This window comes from Ptiloglossa arizonensis, chromosome 2 (genome assembly GCF_051014685.1).
Source record: "Ptiloglossa arizonensis isolate GNS036 chromosome 2, iyPtiAriz1_principal, whole genome shotgun sequence".
NCBI lineage: Eukaryota > Metazoa > Arthropoda > Insecta > Hymenoptera > Colletidae > Ptiloglossa > Ptiloglossa arizonensis.
This window is the reverse complement of record NC_135049.1, coordinates 22,324,450-22,345,975: the sequence shown is the minus strand read 5'-3', so window position 1 is coordinate 22,345,975 and position 21,526 is coordinate 22,324,450. Positions and strand designations below refer to the sequence as shown.

Sequence of the window (21,526 nt, the reverse complement as noted above, 5' to 3'; positions counted from 1 at the left end):
AATTGCTCGGTGCACTCTCGAGTTCGTGGATAGGAGGACCTCGTGGATCGGTGGTGGAAAAAGTAGCAGACACGAACGATCGTTTCTCGTATCTGACTTCGCTCTTCACCATTTGTCGCCGCAACGAGAAACAATCGGTCGTTCTAATCGATTCGAGTTACGGATACTCGACGAGTGTTTGCGTTGGGGGATCGTCGAAGGCTCGGTCCGCTCTTGATTTAGATAGGATCGATGGTAAAATAAAAAGTAACGGAGCGAAGTGTTCCTTTCTTGTAACCGACTTTACTTTTTATCATCTCGGTGCAACGGGAGACGTTTAACGGTGGAATAAAAAGTAACAGATCCGAACGGTCATTTCTCGTGACTGTTTTTATTTTTTTCTAATCTCGACGCGACGAGAGGAAAGTGGTCTTTCTAATTGATTAGAGTTGCGGACATTTCGCGGATCCTGCGAGTTTGTATCGCAGGATCGTTAATGTTTAACGTACGTTCGATTTGAAAGGTCGAATGGAAAGTAGTAGATTCGAATATTTATTTCTCGTACCTGCCTTTGTTTTTTTTACCGTCTCGATGTAACGAGAGACAATTGGTCGTTCTAATCGATCCCCTGTTACGAGGACACATCGAGTGTTTGCGTTGGGGGATCGTCCAAGGCTTGGTGCACTCTTGAATAAACTAATAAAGAGTGGCAGAGTTCCTAAATAGACGGTATCGATGTTTAGAAACTCGTCCCATCGTTTATACACGCACTAGACATTGTCCGAACATACGCAAATGTTTGCCGGTTGTTTGGTCAACAATCCTGGCCTCGGTAAAATGCGCAATTATCTGTTTAGCACTTTTTTCGATACAAGGTCTACGTTCTCGAATCCTTCATTTTGGATGCTCGTGAAAAAAAATAAAGAAATTGAAAGACAACGTAAATGCATTATTCCCTTTATGAATAATCCAGTGGACCGTTATTGCATTCGATGCATCCACTTTAGCAAGTGAAATTTTGACTTCGCGAATAACGGTATACGCGACGCGACACGCAATTAGAAGTCATTATGTACAGAGGTGTAGTTCGGGAGTACGGGTTGCAATATTTGTTAGACAATTGAACGGTGATAGTGCAATTTAATGGAACAACATACGAAAGTACAAAATTCGATTGCGCGTACATGGTATTAATAACTTAATATGAATTATGTTACAATTTATTAACGCCCAAGAAAATATACATTTACGACATCGTGGCGGAGAGGCGAGTAATGATTTCGGAAGCCAAAATTCATTTCCCTTCGCGAAAGTTTCTCAGCGACCCCAGCCGGCTCTGCAACAAGAAACGATCGTATATAAAAATTGCATCTCGTGTAAAGATAAAAAGTACGTCTCACTTTTACCAAACGCTACGATCAATAATCGATCGAGGCTAAACTCTACGTAAATAAATTCACTTTCGATTGACTTGTTCGATTAAAAAATTGAAAAAAAGAAAAGAAATAACTTACCCAACATTGGCGTAGGACACGGTGGACGATCGTCGTCTCCATGGCGAGTTATAGTACGTGTTTTCACCACCGTTGTCGTTTTGCTCGTAATACGGTCTGCCTAGCCAAAACGCGTACGCATAGTGTCGGGTGTCTTCCGGTGAGAGCATCTCGTAGTCATCTGCGCATCGAATTCAAAATTTATACATCGATACAAACCACCCGTCACGTTCGTTGCATCCGAATGCAACGTTAAGTTATCGTCAATTTCGAACTGAACGTTAATTTATCGTTGCATCCGAACCCTAACGTTGACTAGATGTTGCATCCGAACTCACTTTGGTCGTACTGAGGAATCGGTTTCGCACCGACCAGAACGAACACCAAGAAAACGGTCGATAACGAGAGAATACTTTTCCACATTTCTTTCAGCTCACGTGTGCAACGTCGTACGAAATCGCGATCGAGCTTTCGTCTGAATCGTTGCACACCTGGCCCCATCTTATATACCGGTGCATATGGTGCGCGTCACGACACGTCGATCTCTCGTCGAGCAACAAAGTACATGTTAATTCTTGTTTGGAAACGCGCTAAGGATGACGAACGTCGCTAATGAACAGCACAATCTCGAACGATGGCGTTGGCATTCGTCGGTACGTCACTCGTTTCGCGTTCGAATACGTGCAAACAGTTGAACTCTCCGGGCCAAAACACGTTAAACGATACCGTGGCGATCCGAAGATCCGTCAACGATTATTCATAATGTACTTTCTTCTCTCGGCCGTTTCAAATATTTACAGTCTAGACGATTTCGATGATTCGCGTGCGAACGATACGGTAAATTTTACACGTCATTTCGTAGCGTTTACAGTTGACAGAAGATAGGAATCACCGTTGTGGATCATCAACCATGACTGTTTCTTTGTCCGGTCCTCCGAGAAGCCCAATTGACGATCTTCGATTTTTATGAAACCTGACGCACGGAGTATCGAAAAATATATTAGTTTTATTTACGAATTTGATTCTCGACCATGGATGACAACACTTGGCGATTACTAGTATCGGTAATAACTATTTATAAACGATTGCTCGGCTCCATTGTGGAACGCAACGTAACTGTTGCAACCGATCGTCCGATCCTGGAAAATTTGAAACTTCTCGAAAGCAGTAGTTAGTCGTGCACTAGGATTCATTCAGTGAGAAGAAATATAAAAGAATGCTAATTAGTGCGGTACGAAAAAATTTGTATTGTTTCGTGCATCGTCTCTTGTACATCGAGGAGGTACAGTGATGGGAAAAGTAACGCGAAAATGAACGGGAAAGTTTCCGAGTTAGTGGGTGACGACACGATTATGGTTCCTTTTACTTTACCAAGAAAAATAATAACCGGGGAAAATGAGGTGCTTCTCTCGCGAAAATGCATTTTTGCGGCTAATATCGAAAACAACGAAGTACTTATACGATCTACTCGAGTTCATCGAGGAAATTAAAATAAACGAAATACGATAGTGGTCGATAAACCGCTATAAAAAAATAAAATAATATTTTTGAGAGGGCAACTGTGTTTGCAGTATATTCGAAGAAGCATATTCGACTCTTGTTATTCGTAAGGAGCTGCGTTAATATCAGGTTATTGAATCATTTCGTTTCTTTTTTTCGGTGAAAATGAAACACGATTTTTTAGAGTGCACAAACGTTTTATTAAATTACATATTCTCCATTTTGGAGAACAAAATGACTTGAACGAACAACTCGATAGTTCAAAGTACTGGCACCACGAGGCTGCGAGTCTCCTTCGGCAATTGTAATCGAATGTGCGACTTAACAACAACCATGGTAGCCTTTATGGAACGAGTGTTTCGCAAGTTTCTGTAGGATCGTTGGGATCAGGCGCTGTTGCGCGTTTAATTGATGCCGAAGTTTACTGCCAATGTGCGCTGTTTGGCGAACTAAATCTCGCCAGGGGTGATTGCCCTACTCGTGATTCGTCCGATGGACGTACGTCTGTACGAAATTGGGAGCAGTTTAACGCTTAATGTACTCCAGGTGTGAGAGCGATCCTCGTTCTATTTTGATGCGAGCTAAATCGGTCGGGGAAGCAACTTAATAATTGTTTACAAAGTATCGATCCGCGTGGACGTAAGACTCTCGTTCGAATACAAAAAATACACAGGATGGACCACGTGAGTTTTTTTTTTCTCTAATTAAAAGACAAATAGAAATTAAATCGTAATTAAAATCAAATGTCTTTGTATCATTTAAGGTGATTATATTACGAAAGAGTAAATTGCTCAAGTTCTGTCTATATCGAGAAGAAAGGGGGACGTATATATTTTCATTGTGAAATTATTCGGTTCTCGAGTCCTTCATTGGATAGTAAAAATTGAAAAAAAAATGTAATTGTTGGAATTTGGACTTTGCGATGTACAATGTGTCACTAAGGATCATAAAATGTACGCTGAAGGTGGCGTGTCTTTTTCGTCGCTCTATTTGGGAATTCCTTGTCAACAAGGTTCTTATACGGACCGTACTACCACGGTTTGTTAACTTTACCTTCGAGTTTGCGTAACGCGACGGTAATTTGCAAAACTAATTGTCGGTTTCCGTTATCAGGAAGACACGCCGAGTGTCGGGTTTAGTTATCGGTCGAGCGAGCAGACACGATAATGGAGTGCGTGCGCCTAAGTAGAAAATGACCCTAATTCGGGAACGAGAATGATAATGAAAGCGGCACTAATTTGCCCGCGATAATGACAACGGCCTGTCTATTAAGATAATATAAATAACCGTTCATTCTGATGTAAGTATTCTCTCGTCGATAAGAATTTTTACTCGGGGATTACTCCAATTTATTAACTGTTCGCAATTTCGATATCGAGACGACAATAGTAATTTGTATGCGGTAAACACGTTTACGATGGATATTTAATGGTAAGTAAAATTGTTTCGCTATTTTGATTCAGGAAGCGGTAGAACGATGGTAAAAGTTGCGCAACGTTGGTGTGTATTTCGTCGTTGCGGTAAAAATGGAAAAGATTGTCAAATTTTCGGAGAATTTTTTCGTAATAAACTTTCACGTATCCGTAGGCGAATTCTGTAAAATGCGACGCGAATAATTAATTTCCCAGCGAAAAGTTTCTTTAACCTAGATCGTTGAATTTGCTCCGAATAAATCTGCAACCCTGCGTAGAGAAAGATATATACGACTCCCTTTGAAGAAGTATCGATCACTCGTATTGTCTCCGTACTACGTTTGTCCTCGCAAAATCTCCAACTTCAGCCACGAATTGAGAGGTAATTAACCGTTCCCCTTCTAATGAATCCTGCTGTGCTACTTTCTTCGAATCTTCTCAGACCTATTGAAGATCGAAACAATTCCGAGTTATAGAAGTTCGTGAAATCGTCTCGAATTCGTGGAAAGTTTGAAAAGATTCGATCCACGAAACTTGCTCGATCCCTCGTACCTGAATCAAAATTTCGCGAACCGTTGATATTTTCACGAGTATCGTCGCGCTCAGTGGAAAAGTTTTTAAATTCCGCGTAGAGGTGCATCGAACTTGGAGAGAATTTTAGAAATTTCGATCTTAAGAAAACCGATCTCGATTCTCTCGGGCTTCGTGAAAATTTGTAAAATCATACCGTGCAACACTCGGTCAAACTTTCTCAAACCGATTAACGATTTTTAAATTCCGATGTGCGGAATTTTCGTAAGATTTCGAGTTGAAAAAATTGTTCTCCGAAAACGAGTAACCGATTGTTCGTGGAACGCGTGGAAGACTTCAATGAATCCCGATACACGGTATCGTTATCGCGAGCACCGCGAGGAAGACATCCGCGCAGATGTCATTTTATCGTCTCTGACGCGAGCCGTGAAATCGCGAGCGTATCGAGTGGGGAGCACGACATCGAGTCGTCGTGTGTCCGATAACATTATCGATCGGATGTTTCGGCGGTATTTCGTAAAAAGCGTGGCCCTGGTCGAACGAGCGAACTCGAATCGCGAGGCACCTAATCGGCGGTTGAGCGGAGATGCTTCGTTGATCGATTATCGTTATTAGGTTACCGCTGACGAGCGCTTCGGAGTAGTTAGCGAGCTACGGTAACCACCACCGGGGCTCCTCCTTGCACGATGCGAAGCTTTGTTTAAATACGAGACCACGTCGAAGTGAACGGTGCACCGTTCGATTTCGTCGAAGATCGATGGAACGCGCTTTTCGCGGCGAGCGTTCCTTTTGCCGCGCGATTGTTCCGCGCTTGTCCCCAGCGAGCGGAAAACACGACGTCACGTGCCGGCGTCGTGAATGGACAAACGTTCATTGAATAGTTAAGATCTGCCGGCGCGCTTCCGCTGGGAAGAGCGAACCGCGTTTCGTGCAGGCTTTGTTGTTTCGTCAGCTTCGCCGCCGCCTCTCCCCTCGTTTTTTCTTCGCTCGATCTCGACGTTTCGGAACCGTACGCGCGAACGAAATCGAGCCGAACTCGTCGAAGATCGAACGACGATCGAGATTCTCATCGCGATGTGTCGTTATACGGACGTTAGAGACTCGTTAAGTACTTCGATAAACTATATTTCCGTAAGAGCTCGCGCGAAGTCTAGAGAGAGTCGATACGACGATGAAGTGTACTCGCAGTTCGGACGATTTAATCGAATTCGTTTCCGTAAGAGCTCGCGTCACGCAGAATTCAAAGGGGAGATCGGGTTATCGTAGAGACTCGATGAGACGATAATCTGGACTCACGGTGTATTTTGACGAAACGTTATTCCGTTGAGGATTTTCTTTGTATAAAATTTGAAGAGAATTAGAACACAGAGAGGTGATACGACGATCATACTCGCGATTAGTACACCTTTATAAGATATATTTCGTTGAGAGCTCTCTTGGGTAATTTGGGTACACATTTAGCGTATTTCAATCAAATATACATTCCCTTGCGCAGAGTCTTACAGAGGAGTTAGGCTACTGAGAGTTTGCACGACGATAAACCGGGCTCGTAATTGGTATATTTGTAATTAAGTACGTTTCGTTGAGAGCTCTCTCTCTACACAGAGTTGAAAGAGAATACGACGATGAGCTAGATTCACAGTTTTATCGTAAACGATCGTCAGGACTCCCTCGTAGTAGAGGGACCGACAAAAGTCTGGCCATTCGACAACGTAGATAGCAACCGTCGAACACGACATTTAGGGGCGTATCCCCGCGCAAATCTACGCTACAATTATCGTGCAACACGTATCTCTCGTCTCGCGTACTCTATTTAGTTTCAATTGATCCATGTCGTCAGAATTGTAACCGGCTTTGGTCGTACCGAACACGCGTGTTATTTGATCCAATGAAGTCTGTAGGCCGTCTCGCATAATCAACGTGAGACTCTCCATTGTGCCGTATAGTTTGACGATACGTTGCAACGTTTATTGCCCTTGGCATACATTTATATCTCATTCTACAAATCCATCCACACGTTTGTTTGCGAGCAATGTTCAATTCGATCTAACAGAACGCTAAAACGAGGACTTATCGACTACTTAACGCTCGGCTAGTTTCTCACCTCGTCGATAATTAGAAATCTTTGCACGAAATTAAACTCGCGCGACACAAACATCTCCGGTAGTTTCGATACCGTTAAGTATTCTTAACACCACTGACAATATTAGTCCGTTGTTACATAACGATAGACAAGCTGCAAAAATACGAAATAATCGGGTAGATGCGTTTCAAGGGTTTCCACAACAACGTTTCACTTTTCTCTTCGTATCGACAAAGGGTCGAATTAATTTTCTCCACTCGTACATTCTACGTGTGTGATATCGATAGTGGATGCACCACGGTACCTCAGAAACGGGGAGATACGCAAGGACCTACGAATCCTCTGTGCAGAAACGGAAATACTCCGATCGATACAAAGATACAAATCGAGGACACCGTATCGTTCGAAACCTCTGGCGAACACTTTGCATAACAACAAAACCGTAGGGATATTCGAGAGAAGACATCCCCAAGTCCTGGTAAAGCAATCGTACGAAGATGTACGACCTGTAGGTATGTAAAAATACTAAATCGTCGAGCATCTACGCGATACCCAACTCTTACGACTACTTAGCGAATGTCCATCCGGACGAACTACCAGGCACTTCGTAAAAAGTATTGGTAACGTCCATTGTGTCGCAAAAATATTTTAAATACAGTCGAGGTAACGAAATATAACCTGCAACGATAACCAGGACACCGTACGAAACCCCGAGACTCGTTTATTCCTCCTTTGTGAACGTACCCTGGAAAAAAGTGTCGGTAGCGTGAAATCTAGCCGCGAAGATAAAGCACTGCGGAATAAATCGTGGCGGAGAAAACGAATCACCGGGTACGAAGGTGCGCAAAAGCGTAGCGAAATCGCTGCATTGTGAGCTGGAACACTCAACGGCCCCGCTAGGTATATCCATAATGTCAACAATAACCTACGGTGGAGGATCGATACACTAAAACGCTCCGGCCGAAGGTCCCCGTGTGCATGCAGCTTCCATACTTAGCACGCGCTGCAACGCGCGATAGAAATTACATCGACCGATCGGCGCGATTCATCTTCTCAGCCCTGTTATCAAAGAATACCGTTCCGCGCGGTTACTACCTTGTTCGAGAGGAAAAAAAAAAGATTGCTCGAAGGGGTTGCGATAAATTCTCCGCGTTCTCGCTCGCGTGTCCACGAGCCATTGGATTCTCGAGGGAGGTAGGTAGGTAGGTAGGTAGGTAAGATCCTCAGCGAATACACCCGATGTGGCATTGTCGGGTTCCTTGATAATTCCTCGGCCGGAGCGTACGTTTCGCGGAGGTCGAGTCTTTTCGGTCAGTTCGCCAGCCGGCGCAATCTCGTTCTTCCCGGGTCTCGTCTTCGAGCGAGTCCGATCACGTTTCGTGGCCCCTCTTCGACTTCGACGAGCACTTTCGGGATCCGAACGAGTCCCTGAGTGGTTCTCGGTCTCGGTAATACCCTTTCCTCGTCACTGGACCTCGTATCGATCGAGTCGATTTCTCAGGTAGGAGAATCTCTCGCACCGGTGGCAAGCAGCCGTCGAGCGGACCGTAATAAGAAGACACCGGAGGTTGTCGGAGCCAAGGATTGGAATCCCACGGAGGATCGTTCGATCGACGAATCAACGCCTTCCGCGAGCTGTACCTACTGTCCCGAATCGAAGGGATGCGTACCGGATGGAACGCAAATCCTATTGCTCGCAATTTCCTTTTTGATTTATCGAGTTAGCTCGCGAGTCTAACCAGTCGAGCCGAGTTCGACCTTAATACCTTCTTCCGTTCGATTATACACTCGAGGTATTTAGGTGAAAAATGTCCCTAGTGGTACGGAACTCGTGTTTCCAACTTTACAACGAGAATCGTAGTTTCCAAGTTTAAGCGTTGGAAGCTTGGAACGATAGCGTTGCGAGACACGAGTCGATCTATTTGTTCGTTGTCGGTGTATTTGCCGATTGGGTGTGTCGTCTATCGGTCAATGTTTAACCTGGACTTTTTTCCAACTACTAGCTACAAGGAAACAGAGTTCACGGAATCCTCTACCCTTCGAGGGACATCTTTTCGCTGGCCAACGGTAGATACGGCCCGGATTTCGCTAACGTTTGCCGAGTCCTTGTAGAGTCGTCGCCGACGAGTGCTCGTAAACGCGTTCGATGATCATTTTTTCATCGAAGGACGCGAAAATGGGACACCGTGTACTCCGAAGCTTCGCGTTAGACGTCTATCGACGTCTCGTTGACATATTTTCTCGCCGACGCGATGTTTCGAGAGTGTTTTGCGACAAGCTTCCGTGTTCGAATGGCCATTATTTAAGGACGTTATCCGACTCGAGGAAAAATATGTTTGCCGTTCCCATTGGCATCGTCTTCGAGGACGAATCGCAAATCCTACGTTTTACCACCGCGAGCGTGCACACGGTGCAGTGTATGCACTCGGTCAGAAGTTAATGCACCTTGGTTAACGCCGGACATGTTTTGCAGCTCAACGGCACACGCGACGCGTGTACATAAACAGAACCCGATCCTCCAATTGAAACGTCATATTTGCCGGTAACTGTGAAGGTTTCCGACTGTTCGTAGCTACGATCGCTGTCTGACATATATTTCCAGAGATTTTTCAACGATTCTCGTACCTACGTCCGATCGCGTATGTGTACAGCACTCGACATTTCGCCGAGGTTCCAACGTGGAAACATTTGGAAAAGCTGTTGGTAAATAGCCAACAGTGCGACTGTTTTTTAAATTTTACGAACAAGGTGGAATATCTCGCAAATAACCGTATCGAAAATATGTTCCTGAAAAAATTGTTTGCTACGGAAAGAGACATTATAGGTGTAAATAATTGTTTTACCCTCTACAATGAAATTGAATCGTTCGATAAAAGACACGAGTGAGAAATTTTGAAGCGACCTATTCTAATACGTGTTATGACAACTCGATCTCTTCTGGTTAGCGAGGGAATTACTTAAACATCCAATTGGAGCGATCTGCTCAAAAACCATTATTCTTGTTCAAATATATCCACGTTTTATAATTTACCAGATACGTTGCGAACTGGTCCCAAGTTTGAAGGGATCCTTTCGATCAATTTTTTTCCGTACGGTCGTACGTCGCAAGAAAAGCGTTCGAGCTGACGAAGTGGCGCAGTACGACGACCTTGACGCTGTCAAGGTAACGAACTAATTTCGAGCGGCGTTAAAGCGTTCGTGACCGTTGCTCGACCGAATTTGCATCGCGGTAATTGACAGCGCGAGTCATTGTCGTATGGTATCTCGGCCCTGCGTCGAAGTGGGTTACAGCGAGGTGCATTAAATTTTCACGACTCTCGGACTCGATGTACAGTACATAAAGATACAGGTAGCAACAAACAGCGTTACGTCTGGATCTAAGAATGCCGAGCGAAACCGGTTCCCTGTCACAGGAAATAATCGGCGAGCGATACGCGCCCGAGGAATCGAACGCGAGTTTTTCATCCGACCGGATGAAATCTCTTCTTTGTTCCTCCACTTGGACAAATAATTCCACGGTGAACTATCGATCGATTTCGATCGTTGTAAAAAAAAAAAAAAAGAAAAAAGACTCCTCTTTACACTCCGATACGAACCAGGATTATTATTAATTCTCCTAGCCGGTTCATCGATCACACTACGAGCACAAAGCGCGGAGTTTGACGCAGAATTCGAGTTCGACGCGACGACTAAAACGGATGCACGGAACTGGCACAGCAGTCGGAAAGGAAAAAAAAAGAAAAAAAAACTTACAAGTCGTTTCGGACCAGCGAATAACGACGAGCGCTCGATATCTGCTCGCAGTCTGGGACTTTGTAGATCGTTGATGGTACCAACCGACCCGGTGAACTCTCTCATCTCCGATTACACCGAGGAGGCGCACGAGATAGCGAGGATCGATGCGAAATACGAAAATAAAAATAAAGTCCCCGCGCGACGTCGAATTACATCGAATTGGTGAATTTCTCTCCGGGCGTCCTAGAAACTTTTAAGGGGACAATAGAGCACCGTGTAAACATTCCTTGGATCGTAATCGTTGGAGCCCCGATTTGGCAGGACGACAACGCCGTCTCCTTAAACCGTATTACCCGCTCCCAGATGAACTCTTTGGATTTGCGGAAATCCATAGCTTCGGGTGGGATAAATTATTTTTGGTCACTTCTAGTATTAGAAAATATTAAAGAGACCTCGGGACACATTAGGCAATATTGAAAAGGTGCCTGGTAGTATTAGACAATAGTAAAGAAACTTCCGGTACCGGTAAATAATATTAGGAAGACCTTGAGTTAACATTGGAAGAATAATAAAAAAGCCTCGAACACTGTTAGAAAATGTTCAGATCTCAGGACGCATCGGACAATATTGAAAAGGTCCCTGGTGGTATCAGACAACGGTAAAAAGACCACGAGTAACAATAAACAGAGTAAATCCTTCCCGATGACGATTCCAATTTCCCGGGGAATTCCATGATCGATCGTACGGGGCACCCGGATCCCCATGACCTTCCCAGGCGGTGGGCGAAAAAAATCCCACGGCCTATTTGCGTAAATCCCTATAGGCTCTGTGCATCGATACCGTTCTATTCTTAGAGGCAGCGCCGCGGAGTAACCCGGTGGGCAGAACACGGCCCATGGACGCGCACAGTCCGATCAACCGTCGGTCGACTGGTCACAGAGGTGTTCTCTTTCCGTCGCGTAGAGGACACACAGTTCACGGTGCTACGGTGTTGATACAGTTGCAACGACGGAAGCCCCGGTAAAGGTGTGGTGGTCGCGGCAACGTTCCTGCACGATGTAAACAGGCCGGCACAGGTCGAGCTCCAGTGCACCCGATACCGTTGACGAAGACGGCCGCGCGCTGTTCCGCGACTCGCCGCTCGAGTCTCTTCCCCCACGGGGGACGTGGCACCAGAAGAACCTCCCGGCGTGCTCTCCTCCGCGATCGTAAATACCTCCAAGACCCTGGAACACGCGCTCCGAAAACGAAGAAACGAAATATTCTTCACCGGACGCTCCGTAGAAGAGAACACCGACGACGATCGAAAAATCGAGCACCTCGAGTTAACCGATGGACAGTACCGAACGAAGATTCCTCTGAGAAGAGAGTTCAAATTTGCTCGTCTCAAAGGTAGATGCGTCAGGATCGTGGAGACGTGGCAGCGGATCGTAAATCCCTTTGGATACATCTGGATCCGTGCAGCCGAAGAAAGTTTGCTACACACTTTGGAGAAGAGATCCTAGAACACTTGGGGAAGATTCAAAAATCGATCTTAAAGCCTCGAAATTGGTAGACAACACGAACGATTGCTTTACCAAGACGGTTCAAACTTACTCGTCTCAAAGGTGCAAAGAGTCTCTCGATCGACGACGTTTCGCACCAATCGACGCGCCATGTTCGCGCGAACGCGATAGCGAATCGCGATTACCTTTCGATCTCTGGAACACACGCAGGGAAGCCGTAGAAACGAGATACCATTCGCCGAACACTCAAGAGAAGAGATCTACCTCGATCACTCGGCGAAGATTCGGAAATCGACTCTCGAAGCACCGAAGTTTAGCCTTCGAACGTAACAAAGACTCCTCGAAGAAGCGAGTTCGAGCTCGCTGGTTCGAAAGGTGCGCGAAGCTGGCGAGGTTTCGGCCATTAGACGCGCCAGGATCGCGAGTACGCGGTTAACGACGTCTTGACATCGCGTCTCCGCGGTCTCCGGTATCATCGGGGATCCGCGTTGGAGGGATACGTGGTATCAACCGATACGTTCGTAGATCGATGGAAGCCTCCCAACAAAGCGATCCGGCGCGTGCATCGTCAGGCGATACGGTTCGAGTGCATCGTTACGTGGAAACGCGCGATCGTTCGTCCACGATGTAAATACTTTCCGGTCGTATCGGTGACCACCGTCCACGCGAACAAAATCAAATTGCACGCGCGACGCGATAGACCGGGTCACTTTGCCTCGCCTCGCTTCGCCTCGCGTTGCGTTGCGTCGCGTCGCGCGCGTAGGCTGATTAATTATCGATCCGAAGACGCGCACCTGTGCCCGATTAAAGAAACATTCGCGATCCTCGCGTAAATACTCTGCCAGCGGTCGCGCCCACCTCGCCAGGGTGTGCCTTTACCGCGCAGTCATTAACCAACGTTCAACGAAGTCGCCTCGTCGAGGAGATTGATGGTGGTTCTTCCCGGTTCGTAGTTTCGTTACGCGCCATTTCAGACTTCCCATCGCGGAGCGAATCTCCGTTATCGCGAGATTTCCATCGCGGTGATCGGTAACGCGGTCCATCGCCCGGCTTGCCGTTTATCGCAACCAACTCGTTCTCGAGTGGCGTCGTCCGCGCGTAGCTTCTTCCGTCTCGCGAGTCTCGAGTACGTTCCGGCACTCGACTCGAGGGCGTACCGGGGATCAAAGGATAAAAGACGCTCCATCGATCGAATCGAAGACCTTCGATAAAATCTTCCGCGTCTCGGTTTCGTCTTCCCGGATAGTCCACGAGGCGCGTCGCGACACGCTCTCGAGATAGTCTGGCCGGAGTCTGTCTAGCGACTCGCGAGACGCGCAAGGAATATCGTCGGTGATCGGGACGTCTTCGCGGGTACTCGAAGATCGATGGAATCGGTGCGCGGTTGGACGAGGAACGATCCTCGCGATGGAGGTACAGTGTGATCGGGAAGAGACGAGGAACAACCTGGTGCGGGACCGTTTCACCGGAACGGAGCTGGCTCGGTGTTCCGCGTAGCCACGTGGAGAGGTGTTTCTTTTTTTTCGGAAAGGACGATTCGTGCTTTTTTCGAGAACGCGGAATATAGCTGTGAATTCTCGAGGGAACTACAGCGACCTCGGTGGTGGTATCCTGTTGCTTCGTCAACCTCGAATCGCATCCTGAAATGAGCTTACTGCGGTTTGGCCCCTTTAAGGACGGTAGGTTGTAGACGATGTGTAAGACGGTGCATGTTTAATTGTAGAACGAAGGACCAGTTTGTTTTGGTTCGCTGCTTGTCGAGGACACGGTTAGCCATTGTTCCAAGCACTCTTCTAGGTTTAAGATAATCATTTCTTACAGGGACGGTCGAGAAACGGGGAAGGCCTCTGGTTATACTTTCTCGGTTCTGTAAAAGAATTTGCTATAATGTCCAATTGTTACACTTGTAGTAATAATTTTAAAAAAGTATTCACGGTTAAAGAATCCATTCGAGTCATCGCTCTTACTTTTATCGAATTTACATTTCAACATTTAGAGATTGCAAAGCTATGAGTTATATCCGCAAAGTTAATCTTCGATAAAGTATCTTCGATATCGATTAGATGAGATAATTGAAGCGCGTTTGTGTCGTTCGATTTCTCGATCGATTTTTCAGAAATTTTAGAAATTATGGTAGAAACAACCTTAGAAAAGTCATTTCTGTTTTAATCGTAAATAGAGGCCTGCTTTTTTCGTAAATATATTAATCGACAATAAGCTTCTTTCGTACATCTTTATTCGGAGCTTTGACATTGAGACACATTGAATATATTTGGATTTTATAATACTTTCCCGAAGAAAGAACAATAAAACGCGTATTAAATTCTATCGCGTAGATTGTGCATTCTATAAATGAATCCTTCGAAAGATAAACGTTCGATGTAAACGCATTTTGCAGAATAATTACACCATCGATTGCTCCAATTAGTTTCAATTATATTAAATACACCGGACTCGTTTTATCCCGATACTCGATTAATTTTAACCAATGATCCTTAATTATCTCGACCGGAATTGCGTTCGGTGAAATAATTACAAATTATTTCTTTCGCGGGTGTTCCTCCGCGGGATTCGAAAATTTCCCAAAAATGTAATCGTGAAATTGTTTCATCAACGAGGTCGCACGGTTCGTGGAGAACGGGCGGGTAAAAGTGACACGCGTTTTTTTCGATAGCCGTTTTGCAAGGGGGAATTACATTTGTTACATCGAAGAATTAAAACCTTTTACCGAGTAATGCGATTCATCGCGTGACAATTATATGCGCGCGCCACGAACGCAAAGAATTTAATCCTTCTCGCGCGACACGCTTTCGCGCGGTGATTGCGTATATTTGACGTGGAAACGAAATATCAACGGGACGCGTTCGATTATTTTTCATCGAATTCGTCGAGCAATGTCGATTTGTCAACACGGCGCACTCGCGATTCGATTTTAATTTGCGCGTCGAAAGTATTCCACCCGAGCGGTTCCATTTTCTGCATTCCATTTGCCAACGGTGGAGGTTCGATTGTTAAAAGTATCCAAAAATATTTCCGTCCACTCGGTGTACGAAATCCATTAATCCGATTGCATCGATCGAGCGCACGCGCGCTAAATACACCTGCATAATTCTGTGTTCCGTAACAAAGTATGGCCCGACGCGACGTTTATTAGCTTTTACGCGGATTTGGCGCAAGATTTTTTCGTCCAACGCGTACAATTCCCTGTTCGTGCGTTCTCGTGGCGCGAACGAATCCTTCTACGGTGATTTAATCGTACAATGGTGTATTTATCGTCCGGATGATTCGATGTTCCCGATTTGTACTCGGTTGCATTTACCATTTATTCGTGTCACTGTTGCACCGTCTCTTCGGGTGTTTTTTCTTCGGAACCGGTCCGAACGAAAGGTTCGTTGAAAAGAACGGAAGAACGAATCCATTTTCGGAACGGTTTTTCAATTTATTCCGTCGCGAAACAACGAGGTCTCCGGTACAGTGTCCACGATTACGAAACACCGGAAAGTGATACACGCGATCGAATAGGTTCTACGTGTCGAAAACGTGTCCCGACGTTTGTCGAAGCATTCGGTGGATAAGGGGCCAGAAGAGGCACTTTATACGAGCTAGAAACGTCTACTCTGTATCGACTTGGCTGTGACCTACGGTGAGCATTTGGGTCATCGATCGGATCGGGAGGGTGGCGATGATGCTTCCTGTAACCTTCAAAAATCCGCGGAAATGCCTCGAGAAATCCTCGCTGGAACTTTCCTTATGAATGCGCGCAATCAGTATTTGCGAGCCGAGCGTCTGCGAGTTTGCGGCAACGGGGGCAAAAAAAAAAAAAGAGAGGGGAAAAAAAAAGAGAGCAGAGACAGGCAACGAAATGGCGACGAGTTTTAATAGTCCATAAAACTTTTCAATAAAACTCTCTCGAAACTCGTCGAAACGAAACTTTTCATTTTTACGTCCTCGGTTCTTTCCGTCTTTTTCGTCGATGCCTGGCCCCAAGTTCTCGTTTCCACGAATACTCTCGGCCATAAGTTCCGAATACGGCGAACCGTTATAATTGCCATTTGCCTGTTACGTTGCGCGAAACTTTCCGGTAATTGTACAACCACGGGGTTCTCCGTGCAAAATACAGAACGACGCGTTCTTGTTTCTTCTTCGAGGGAAACAACTTTGGACCCACGAGCCCGTGAAATCTCGTTAGAATCAGCGAGAATCGGTACATGCATTCCCTTTGTTAAATTTTCAAAATCAAAGATGGTTACCGACATTCCTCTTGTAACTATTCTTTCCGATACAACATTGGAATCGTCTCGTGCAAAATCGAGAAGCACGATTCTTCGTTTCTAGGATACGAATTTGCGATACGCGTAAACAAATTTCATTCACAGGTATTGGTACAATTACTGCCGCGAAGCGAAGAAACCCTTCGCGCATCGAAAGAACCACGACTCGTAACTTGTACATTTTGAAATTTTCAAACTTTTCGACTAAATCGAACGAACTCGTCTCTAAATAACATCGTCGATACATCTGAGAAACCAACGTCGCGAACAAACTATTCATCGTTCCTCTATAATAACCGAAATCGGTAAAATGTAAAAATTTGAACCGAAATGCATCGATCTGAGGTCGCGTGGTAAACTGGCGGTAAAAAATTTCGGACCCCGTAGTCGATGGTTATTTTCGAGTCGTGGTACGTAAATCGGCTCGGTGTGGCCCCTCTCTGAACATTTCAAGGGATTACGCGGAAGCCCCGTTACGCGATTTTCCAGGAACCGGGACTGGAAGTTCGCGTAGAAAAGCAAACTTGACGCGGGGGAACGCGAACACGGGTAACGCTCGGGCCCACTTTATATTTACCCAGCGGCCGCGGTTACGTACGGAAGAGGCACTTTAAAGGACAAACATTTCTCGAGGCACTCGTCGGGCGTTCTTAGGCGCCGCGACGCCCTCGTAGAATCGGCGCGCGTCGCGCACTCGCGGTGGTATTTTTCCTTTATACGCGGTGGTGGTCTCCTACGGGACCACCGACACGAGAAGTACTTCCGCGGTGAATACGCGAGACTCGCGTAAGGGAAAACGAGAGTGACGACAGCCACGGGGTACGGGGCGGGCGGACCGGAGAACGATTTTCCATGGAAACGCGACAACGGTTACGTAACAATGACGCGTCCCCCCGGCGTCAGCCTCGTTGCCCGCCAGACCCTCCGCGATACAATCTTTCCCACCTTCTGACTCGATTTTCTTCCACGATTCCGCCCGCGTGTCTGCCCTTTCGGTGCGCGAGGGATTTCACGCGTCGCGTATTATCCAGATGGCTTCGAGAAACCGCGAGCTTTCTCGCGCGTGGAACGAGATGGAAAATTGTGAGATTGTGGTCAAAGTATCTGAAATTTTAACGAGAGTTTCACGGACTCGTCGGAATTGCGCGAAGCAGAGTTCGCGGGAACTTGGCGGGACGATTACGAAAAGAGCGGATAATGTGTACACCGGCGGGGAAAAAATCGTCGAGTAAGGGGGATATATACGGTGGTCGATGGAGTACTTTTGGTTTTCTGGGTAAAAGTGTAATTGAAAGTGTATTTCATCGATAGCGCGGATATCGTTGCTCGTTTTAATTTATGACTCTACTCTGGTTGTCGATCGATATTTTTCTACAGTGCTTTTTTACGTGAAATGTAAACGCGTTTCTTGTAGAAAATAACGTTTGAATTTTTGCATCTCGTGCTTTCGAAACGATGATCATTCGGAGATATCGATTTTCGATTCTACCCCCTGTACGTGTTTCACTTTATCCGCCTTTTCTCGCAGCTTTTCTATACAACGGTGACTTATTCAAATTTTAGGTGCCGGAATTACCCAGAATTTGTCCATTTTCCACCGCCCTTTTTTACGCGAGAGACCGAAGGGTCGATTAGGGCCAAACCCTCGATAGGTTATAGATCGCGATAAGTTCGAAATTATTGGAATTAGCGCGAACGGGGAAAAAGGGTAATTGCTACGTGCAAAAGGGATGGTGAAACGTAAAGTAAAAATTTTCCACTAGGCTCCGACTTCGAGGGAATCGATTTCGAACATTCGACGCGTACTCGACCAAATCGAAGGAAAATTTTAACCGAAATAAAATAACAAGCAACGTCTCGAAACAACAATTCGATCTTCGAGCGAATCAAGCAAGTGTGTTTCGAAAGCTATTAACGTTCAAATATAGTATACCGAAAGAGATCGTCGAGGCCATCACTGTCCGTTAAATCGTCGAATATTTGTTTTAAAAGTCCTCGTATATCACCGCTCGAGCAAACGAGCAATTTAAAATTATATCCTCAGCCGCGTGCATTTTTCCGCAAGGTCTCCGCGCGGTAGAATCGTGTCCCCCGCGGCTCGTTTCGAGGGAACAACGCGGTCCAAGAAGTTCCGGCTCTTTCATTACGTTCTATCAGCAAATTGAAGCTACACGCGGGCAAGCGCAAGAAGCGAGAGGATTCGCCAGGTTGGGTTCGTTTTTCATATTCTCCTCGTCGTTGTTCCTCGATCGCGAAAGTTTTGTCGTAGGGGTGCCATTGCTTCCAGTCGAAACACGTGTCACTCATATCGGACAACGAACCAACCCGTCGTTGGTGGTAGAGATGTTGCGGAAAAAACGCTAAGGTGGCAACCAAGCCTAGGGGAGGAAAGAACTGTGCAGTCGTGTTGGACCCAGCGAGACATATTTCGACGTTGGAAAAGTTGAAGAGTTGTACAGAACGCGGGTAGTCGATTGGTTTTGTCGCGCCTGGTTCCCTCGAAGATGGCTCGGACCGCTTTATTGCGTTCGATCGTTCGCCAGGGGGAGAGCAGAACGACGATTGAAATCCGTTCGAAGTCATTTCGAAACGTCCACGAGGAAAGTTCGTCTCTATATCGGACGCGAACGGTCGTCGAAGTAGCGATCGGTGGTACACGGGTGGGCGTCGAATTCAATTGATCGGTTCGGGCCATTCTTTCTCGACTAGGTGTGAAATCCTCGGAGCGCAGTGTACCGTACGGACACGATTCTACCTCGTGTCGAACACAGTTGCGCCGTGGTCTTTATTGGCAGTTCGGTACTCCGCTCGGCTGGGAAATAAAGGTCTTCGGTGACCTTGAGACGTTGAAACGTTATTTGTCGACGGTGGTGTCGTCGAGTAGTTTCTATTCGAGAGACGAAGATCGTCGGTGGATGGGCGTTGATGGACGAGACGCGGAAGAATAAAGATTAATCCGTACCGTGGGAGGTGTTCCACGGTGACCTTGAGACGTCAAAAAGTTCCGCACCGACCGTAGCGTCGGTTATTAATTTTTAACGGCGAGACCAGGGCTCCAGTTCGGTGGATCAACGACTGTGAACAAGGTACGAAGTAACTCGAGATAATCCGCGGCGACCTTGAGCCGTCGGATAATTCTGTCGCGACTATAGCGCGAGTTATTAGTATCGCCGTAAAATTACAGCTTTTCTTGCTCGAAAGCGCGCAAGATCGATCTCCCCTGTCTCGGGATATATTTTTAGCGTTACCGATAGCATCCGCCAAGGGCTCGTTTATCATTGACACTGTCGAGGCTCGTGGTTTACGCGCATAATCGACCGTCCCGTGCCACGCACGGGGTAATTACGATATTAAATCCAGCTCTCCCTTGGCAAGAAAATCATTACCCCGGACGCTGTTCCATCGAGGTTCGATCTCGGTTCTCGATCTCGCGTAACCGCGACTCGAACATCGCGACCGTCTCTTTGAAACGCGGATCGTGCCATTTCGGGAGCCAGATTTACGTTACAACCCCGTTGTTCTATCGGGGCCGCGGATTGGTCGAATTTAATTTCGGACCAGCGGCAACCGTATTTAATAACCGGGCAGCGAACTAATTTCGCAAACGAAGTTTTCTGGTCGGCCGTTATGAACCCGGTGTCCGCGAAATAGCCCTTCTTTGAACTCGACGCTGATATTTATCTTTCGGTGAGAACAGAACTAAACGGACCCGTACTATAATTTCGCGGAGAAAACTATTTCAATAACGGGAGCACCGACGAAAACGGCACAGCCTTTGGTGTTTCTCTTCTTTCGTGTCATTTTTCCTTCAACGTGAACATCCACGTTGAGTCTTTCACCGTTTTTCGACGAGTTCGCAACGGTGAGGAAATCGATGGTTAACGAAATAAGAACGTATTCTTCGTATTTGAATCAATGAGTCGAAGAACAACGAAAGGGTACAATTAGCCATTTTCGAGCAATCTCGAAACTATGTCTAAGATTCTTGAAAATACACATTAAGATCAAGAATAGTACTAAGGAAGTACCCATATTCATATTTCTTAGGTTTTAAAAACTCTCCTCAGATATCTTTTTCGTGGATTTGTACTATTTTTGGATTCGTCGATCGACTTGCGTTAATTTGTTGCGAAACGGAAATATGATTGGAAAAGGTTCAGTTCGTAGTCAGAAGTAATTGATTTTTCTACACTTTGCGAACTCCAAGCACTGCAACGGATCGAACGGTACTCGAACTACGGTCGTATTCGCCATATTCGATCAAACGCGACACTTCGAGCGTGCTCTTTCGTTCGGGTATATTTTATTGCGGATACAAAATTTACGAAGGTACAGTTCCGACTCTTTACGACTCGGTCCTTTTATCGGTGCTCTTATATTCGGAGATCTTCCCCGAATATTCTCTATTATAGGATCTATAAAAAAAAAAAATAATAAAACCTACTTCACCTCTCTCGCGGATCGAGGGGGCAAATGTATTTTTTTTCCTTCCCCCTGTGTACCGTGTATTTCGAGACACCGTGGCGGATCTCTGAAAGAGAACACGAACACTTTTTAACCGTGTCTTTTTGCTCGCGTCACGGTCGTTCTACGGCGAGGAAAGATGTCAAAGAGAAAACAGTGAAATGCCGTTGACTATAATTACTCGCTAGAAAGCGACGATTCTTCACGCACGATTTGACGCCGGTGCTTTCATTCGATAAGCAGCTTCGGCGGACAGAAGCCGATGGAAGCTGTTCTAACTTGGTCGGTCGCCATCGATAACGATCGACGAGCCACCGATAATAAATTTCATGGTTCTCGGAGATGCGCAACGTCGTCGTGGTTACACGCTCTGTTTTCCATCGCGGTGAAACTGCTGGAAATTTTCGTACCGCGGGAAAATCTCAACCGCGAATGTTAAGCGATCACCGCTGAAAAGAAACAAATGTTTCGAAAACGCGACGCGAGAAGAAACTATCGTCGTTGTTTCGCTAAACTTTCGTAGTCCTGGTAACCGTTAATTATGGCTCCAAGA

General features: G+C 46.0%; 2 protein-coding genes across 2 annotated transcripts in view; one reads left to right on the top strand and one right to left on the bottom strand.

Moving 5' to 3' along the window:
- Nucleotides 1-1,147: 1,147 nt before the first annotated feature.
- Nucleotides 1,148-13,986, bottom strand: LOC143155174 (uncharacterized). The gene is made up of 3 exons (XM_076327611.1): nt 13,894-13,986; nt 1,494-1,653; nt 1,148-1,315 (listed from the first exon to the last, which is right to left on the bottom strand). The coding sequence occupies exons 2-3, from the start codon at nt 1,640-1,642 to the stop codon at nt 1,297-1,299; spliced, it is 168 nt and encodes a 55-aa protein (XP_076183726.1). The 5' UTR covers nt 1,643-1,653; nt 13,894-13,986; the 3' UTR covers nt 1,148-1,296.
- The window catches only part of LOC143155171 (phosphatase and actin regulator 2), a 361,509-nt gene continuing 352,297 nt past the window's right edge, over nt 12,315-21,526 (top strand). The window contains exon 1 of the mRNA XM_076327604.1: nt 12,315-13,917. Coding sequence (XP_076183719.1) covers nt 13,884-13,917 — 34 coding nt within the window. The 5' untranslated portion in view covers nt 12,315-13,883. The remainder of the gene's footprint in view (nt 13,918-21,526) is intronic.

Excerpts from the sequence above, each read along its gene's own strand:
- LOC143155174 (XM_076327611.1), bottom strand. The coding sequence starts at position 1,642 with ATGCTCTCACCGGAAGACACCCGACACTATGCGTACGCGTTTTGGCTA.